The sequence below is a fragment of the Macaca nemestrina genome, chromosome 8 (assembly GCF_043159975.1).
Source record: "Macaca nemestrina isolate mMacNem1 chromosome 8, mMacNem.hap1, whole genome shotgun sequence".
Lineage (NCBI taxonomy): Eukaryota > Metazoa > Chordata > Mammalia > Primates > Cercopithecidae > Macaca > Macaca nemestrina.
The window spans coordinates 18,719,759-18,726,758 of record NC_092132.1 but is presented as its reverse complement, the minus strand read 5'-3'; the positions used below and the strand labels follow the sequence as shown (position 1 = coordinate 18,726,758).

Sequence of the window (7,000 nt, the reverse complement as noted above, 5' to 3'; positions counted from 1 at the left end):
TTCAACTTTTTTCCTATTTAAAATTCTCACAGGAGCCTGTTTAAAAGCCCAGGCATTTGAACATCACAGGATTGTGGTGGTGGCTTCAGGTGCTGGCCTAGGGAGTGCAGCAGTGGCATCCCATGAACCAGTCTGATGCCACATCCGTTCTCTTACCAACCACTGGCACCTGCATCCCTTATGCCAACAGTGCCATGCAACTGTGTTCACCCATTTTCTGTAATTATGTGACAAATATGTTCCCTTCATCTGGAATTCTGAAGCCACTTAAGATGCAACACAGATTCCCAGTGGGTTACTAGACTCCCCTATGTAGATTCCATGAGTGTGGCTTCCAGCAATTTTTGCATGGATTCTGAAAAATCACTACGTATTGGAAATTTATGTTCATAAGACATTTTTCATGAACACTGATAGTTTAGCAATAAGTGATTTTCACAAAGTAGATGCAGGGTTTTCAGTCACTAAATGAATTCAACAAAATGTTTACTGTGCAGTACAAAGGTGATACACACTAATATTCTCAGAGAAATTATAGTAAACTTGAGTAGCTTGAATTTGGACCAAAAATGTCAGAAAAGGGGTATTCGAGTAAAAAAAAATAAATCCAGTGAACTCTAATAGATGGTTTATTGGAAACCCTCATAGCACTTTTTCAAAAGAACTTGACAGGTTTTATTTTAATAAGACATAGTGAAGAGGAAATGGCTTAAAAGATATCATCAATCTTTTATTTAAGCACTGCCCTTCATTTTGAAGGAAATGATACAATTTCAAATCGGAACTTCCTTCTCAAGAAGTGATATAAGAATGTAACATTGATTTAACATACAACCTTCAACAAAAATAAAGTTTATATGACTCACTGGGAAATAAAATGCATGTGGAATTTATCCTGTTTGTCAACATAATTCTTCATGAGTCACAAGTATTACAGCCAAGAACAAAGCTTAACGAAAAGCTGAATCAGTTTATAGTTACTGATTTAAAAAACATTTCACAAATAAGATGTAGCTTTCCAAACAAATTCATTTGATGACCATAATCACAACTAGATTTTATTCTAATTTATAAAACAAAAAATGGTTAGACAAGCACATGATATTAAGAGTCTTCAACACAGTGGATTCCATTTTATTAAGAAAAAAAAAATAGAAAACAAGTAGTCCTTAAATTTTCTTAGCTCTCCATAGCATACGTTATACAAAATTAAAGTTTTGCTTCCAAAAATATGTTTCCATGTGGTCGTGGTGTTGTCCAGTGCTATTAGGGCCAAAGCACCAAAGACATGAGAAGTTTAACCACTGACTTGTCATTTTTCATAAAAACTAAACATTTCCTTATAGGTCTGGAGTAAAATCTTCTAGGCATTTTAGTGCTAAAAGTCATTTTAAATTAAATGTGAAATAAAAGCTACAAAAAGTATGAGTTCTTTCAATACAAAAAGTTGTGTAGCTGAAGTTGTGGACTCCTTTGACATACAGAAGCGTTTCAATAAAATATTTGCTCAGGTAAGAAAATAGAAATTTGTCTGCTTTCATTTAGCATACGTTCCAGTCGATGTCCTGCTTATCCCTGCCAGCTTCTGAAGAACATTAGAATCGATATTTCTTTCCTTCAAAGAGCATCCGTAATTCACAGTACAAAACAGTTCTAAAGTCTTATTCCTAAGGAGAAACAAAAATTATTAAATATGTTTATTTTTTCTAGTGTCAAATGTAGCCATTGCCAGGGCATTACAAACGCACTTATCCACAACACTGCCGGGTTGAGGAAAGAACCAAGAGTTGATTCATTCCCCTTTTCTGTGGCTGTTACTAATTGGTTGTTGCTTTAAGTGTTATAACCCTAAGAAAATTCCCAATAAAAATCACTGTTCTTAAGTGTCACATATTTCACACCTCTGGTATTCTGTAGAAACGCTTGCATTACATGGGAAAGCGGCATCTGAAGAGATCTATTGCCTATTCTAGTTCATTTCCAAGCCTTTTATTGAAAACCTCTTCTCTAGAGGTTTTCAATGTGCTACTACTGATGTGGATTTTGTAGGAGCTCTTCCTTCAAGCTGAGATCTCTTAGAGCAGTTTGCTTATAACAGTCACTGCTATACTTCAGTGTGACCGACCATACATCACTTGCCATTCTGGGACAGAGGAAGGAGACGGGTGGGGGAGTTGAAAAATGATCTGGCTAGCCCAGAGCTGGACAGTGCCATTCTATTCTTCCCTCCCACTTGTCTACACAGTGGTCATTACTACTCGTTCTGTTGCCCAGGCTGGAGTGCAGTGGTGCCATCTCGGCTGACTGCAACCTCTGCCTCCCAGATTCAAGCAATTCTCCTGCCTCAGGCTCCCAAGTAGCAGGGATTACAGGCGCCTGCTCAGCACGCCCAGCTAATTTTCTGTATTTGTGGAAGAGACAGGGTGTCACCATGTTGGCCAGGCTGGTCTCGAACTCCTGACTTCAGGTGATCCACCCACCTTGCCTCCCAAAGTGCTGGGATTACTGGCATGAGCCACTGCCCCCGGCCTACCTTCTATTTTCACTACTGTGTTAGGCACGAAAGAAAATCCAAATCGGTTAGATAGAGCAGGTTCTCCTAAATGTCTTAATCCATGTTTATCTTGTTCTATTCCATGAGCGAAGAGAACACAAAGCTGTGAAAGTATTAAATATGGACACTAGATTTACATTTCCAACAAGAAATTCATCTCCCTCCACAGTCCCAGACCAGGGCTAGAATGTGGTTCATTTTTAACAATCAAAGTGGCAAGATCTGTTTGGTGATCACTCTAAAAACAGGGAACGTAGCTAATGCCCTTTCATATTGAGGTGCTACAAAGATCCAAGCTATTAAAGACTATGGCCTCAACATCCATGTGTGAAACACCTATACTAGAAAATCCTTTAAGTCTTGTTGCCTTAACTTAGAGATCTCCAGGCAACAGGCCTGAGGATAGCCATGGCTGTGGACCACTCAACTATGATTCTATTCCAACTGTTAAGAATCATATCACAAAATGACTTGTACAGAGTAGTTTATAATGACTCCCGAGAGAGGAAAAAAAAAAAAAAGACACCTCAAAATTCACTCAACTTTTGAGGCAGCAATGGCAATAGGCAGCAGAGAAGCTATGCTGCAACTCAGGGCACGTATCATTGAAGATCTCACAGGAGTTTGAGACAGGCTGGAAAAAAAAATCATACTAAGCAAATAGTATCTCATACTAAGCAAAACCGAGTAGTATCTGCTCAGCCTGCCGCTAACATCTCACAATCACCAACTGTGCTTTAGGACTGTCACCAAAGTCAGATTCGGTGCTGACTAACCAGGTGGCATCTATGATCAGTGTTGGCCCTCTTATTTAACAAAGGGCTCCGAAGGAGGTGTTCTCCAAGCAACAAGGAGACAGCTGCAGTACAAGACTTTGCACCTTGAATTAAATCGCATCAAGTGTGGATAGCAAAAGTAGTATCTTACCATTGAAATATGTGTTCAGCCTAAGATTTTTTACCCACCACCAGAACAAAAGTGAGGGTGAGATGGATGGGCCAGTGAAGGGATGGGGGAAGAAAAAAAAAATTACAGGATTACCACCAAAGCCTTGTTTTAAAAGGGCTCCCTTCACTATTCAGGAAAGGGAGTGGAAGGAGAGATTAACCAATTCCTGCCAGGGCAGTCCTTTTTGGCTGCTTCCACAATAGATACTTTATGGAGTGGCACAGCCAACCCTATCTGTGGCCTGCCCTGCGGATGAACACAGCCGAGCAGGTTTAATTAGATCAAAGACACAAAGGGCTATTCCCTCCTTTCACAACAACGCAGCTGTAAGTGCCTACAACAGCAGGGGAGAAACAAAGGCAGCAGAACAGAACCTTAATTGAAATCTTCTCCTGGCTGGCCCTTGACAATGATTTACTTGTAACCTAGGAAGGGGCGGGTGGAGCAGGAGGTAGCAGGAGCCTCAGCTAAGAGCCAGCTCCAGAAGACTAATTACTTGGGGGTTGTGGAGGAGGGAGGTAGCAAAGTCTTTGTAGCCCGAGTTTGCTTAACTATTTGTTAAACTTCATAGGAGACTGCTGTGGTTTTGGTCTGCTGCTCCCAGACCCTGTCATGGATTCACCAGCCCCGCGCTCCAGGAATCCCATAAAATAAATCACCCCAGCCCCGCTGGATCCCACATACAGCTCAGCTCCGCCAAAGGAGATAAGCAGCTTTCGTGCTGGTACCTCGGTGGCGACTCCACAAACCCACTCTGGCCTTTGTACCAGGATTCTTCCAAGCCCAGGATAGGAAGCAATGGCAGTAATGGGTGCTCCGAATTCTTCCCCAACCCCACGTGCTTAAGAATGGCCGATTATAAACCCAGATCTACCAAGGTTTAATAGCCAGGCAAGTCCACAGTTTGCCTCACCGCGGAGAGGAAGACACACTTAGGGGGCCAGAGAGAGACGCCCCCCACCCCCAACTAAAGCGTTTCCTACCTGCTCCCTCTGTCCCCTTCCTCCTCCCCCGTCCACAGCCGGCTGCGCATTTCACCAACTCTTTTCCAAAGGGCCCAGGAATCCCAGATGGGGCCCAGACGGTGGCAAAAGAGGGAGGAAGAGAGGGAGAAAGGGGGCAGCGGCTGCTACTGCAAACAGTTCCCCTTCGCAGCTCTGCGCTCAGCTCGCCCATCAGTGTGCCACCGCCTCTCCGTCCTCCTCCTCGGAGCTGGGCGCAGGGGGGCGCCGGGGAGGCGGCGTAGTCCGCGCCAGGTTGCCGTCGCCCTCCTCCGGCTCCGCTGGGTGCAGGTGCGTGGCGAGCTCCTGAAGCACGGCCGCGCGCCCAATCTGGTCGTTGCGTCGCTTCTCCATGATCAGGTCCTCTAGACTCTGGAACTCTAGCGTGTGGCTGCGCTGCGCCGACAGCTGAATCTGCAGCCGGTAGGGCTGCTTGCCTATGCGCAGTTCGCCGCCGATCTTGAACTCGCGCTTGCCGTAGCGGCACCAGGCGGCGAAACTCTCTGAGTTGCGCCAGCTCAGCTCGCGCTCCTTGGCGCCCACGTGCGCCAGAGCGTTGCGCACTACAGCGCTGGGGCTTAGCGGCTTGTAGCGGTACAGATCGTTGACCACGCGGCCGCGACGGCCCTGGCTGGCGTCAGTCAGGAAGCTGTTAATCACCTCCAGACGGTGCAGGTGCACCACCTGGAAGTTACCCACATATACCGCCCAGTGCGGGTATTGAGCCTGCGACACGAACTCCACCAGGTCGCCCGGCTTGCACTTGTTGAGCAGGTTCTCAGGTGTGTAGGTACTCAGCACCGCCGAGCCCGGCGCGAAGCTCTTCTGGTAGATGCATTCATCCCGGTAGAACACGGAGCATTCCACTTCGTGCAGCCGCGGATCGTAGGGCTGCGGCTGGGGCGGCGGCGGCCCGTCCCCACCGTCGGGCAAGCCGCCGCCATCTGGCCCCTGAGGCGGCGGCTGCGGCTCCATGTCCTCATCGTCATTGGAGAAAATGTAGGAGACCCCAATGCGGGGCCCGTCGTCCCGGTCCACGCCAGTCGGGTCGGCCGTGGGAACTTCCTTGTAACTTAGGTGGGTCAATTTCTCCACCTGGTTGCCCATCACGCTGCGGACACACGTTCACACCGCCGCGAGGGGAGAAAGCGAAACCACCTCTAGGGTCATTTGCACAGGTCCCCGGACAGGGGCTGAAGCCACCTGTTGGGAGAGGAAGGCAAGAAAGCCATGTAGGAGCCCCTCCGTGAAAAGGGCGTTTTATTCCGAAAAAGAACCGGTGGGGGCTCAGCACCTGGAGCCATTTTAGGGGGAGTTTCGGATGTAGCGAGCTTTCCCTCGTTTCTCCACCTCTAAGGTCACGGTCACAGGAGACTGGGCAACTCCAGTTCTCCCTGTCCCCAGCCCTTCGCCTAGCCCTGGCAAAACCCATTGCATCAGCAGCTTCTACAGCTTCCGCCTGCGCCCTACCTGCCAAGCTTGGACAGGAAGAGGGAAGGAAAGAGAAACTTTACTCCAATCCCCCCTCCTCTGCTAACTTCCCCTCCCACCCTCGGGCCCTAACTAGCCCCTGGGACGCCTCCTCCCCACCAACGCATCCATCCCCAGAGGAACAAGCGAGGATCTCAGAGCGCGACCTGGGCAGGTGAGTCACCCTACCTGGCTCACCTGCAGCGCTACCTCCTCCCGGCTCGCCCGCCCTTCCCCCGCGCCCGCCCTCAGGCTCGGGTTACCTGCGCAAACTCACCCGCGGAGAGGTGGAGGCCGTGGGGCCTGGGGAAGGGCTCCCTGCCGCGCCCCAAGACTTCTAGGACGAGTTTGAAGGTGTAGGCTCCGCAGTCCCTCTCCCGGCGCGGGCGGCAGCGAGGCTGGGCAGAGGGCAGCGCAGCGGGTAGACTGGGGGCATGTCTTTCCCCAGCGGCTGCGTAGCGCCCCGATACTTGAAGGCGGGGGGCAATCCCTGTTCACACCGCGCCTCCTCCCGCCAGCTGGGGCTGCTGCACCTCCTCAGCCAGCTCTCAGGGGAGGTGGGGCGCGCGGAAGGAGAAGACCGCAGCCTCGCAGCCGGGCGCCAACAGCTCCCGCTCGGGCCGGGCGAGCAACAAGCACCGGAGCGGGAGGGACGGGATTGTAGATCCGGCTCCCGGCTGCCGGGCGGGAGTGCAGCCCGTGGCATTTAAAGAGACAGGCGCTCACTCCCCGAGCTCGGGTCTTTTTCACATTGCGCCGAGCCGCCGGGATCCCCGCCCCCCGCCCCGCCCACTCAGGCCGCGGAGCTCCGCCTGGCCACGCCCCCGCGCCGGAGCGGGTTTAAATCCCCCGGTAAATAATCCACCCGCTGGCTAGGGTTGGCGCTGTGAACTCCGCTTGCTTTCCGGGAGAAGTTAGAAGGCAAACACAACTTGCCAGTGTGGAAATTAGAAAGGGAAGGAGAGTTTGGTGTTTGCGCCTTTTCCCTTTCACCTCTTTTTTCCCAGAGTATCTGGAGACGGAGGAA

The 7,000-nt window shown here is 49.7% G+C and overlaps 1 protein-coding gene across 2 annotated transcripts; it reads right to left on the bottom strand.

Annotated features, from left to right (window-relative positions):
- Positions 1-611: 611 nt before the first annotated feature.
- LRATD2 (LRAT domain containing 2) lies at positions 612-5,640 on the bottom strand. 2 transcript variants are annotated; one of them, XR_003020695.2, is made up of 2 exons: positions 4,486-5,640; positions 612-1,667 (listed from the first exon to the last, which is right to left on the bottom strand). XR_003020695.2 is itself a non-coding variant. In XM_011760042.3 (1 exon), the coding sequence occupies exon 1, from the start codon at positions 5,608-5,610 to the stop codon at positions 4,678-4,680; it is 933 nt and encodes a 310-aa protein (XP_011758344.1). In that variant the 5' UTR covers positions 5,611-5,640; the 3' UTR covers positions 612-4,677. The 2 variants fall into 2 exon arrangements, 1 of the variants encoding a protein (XP_011758344.1); XM_011760042.3 differs by having other exon boundaries at positions 612-5,640.
- Positions 5,641-7,000: the final 1,360 nt, after the last annotated feature.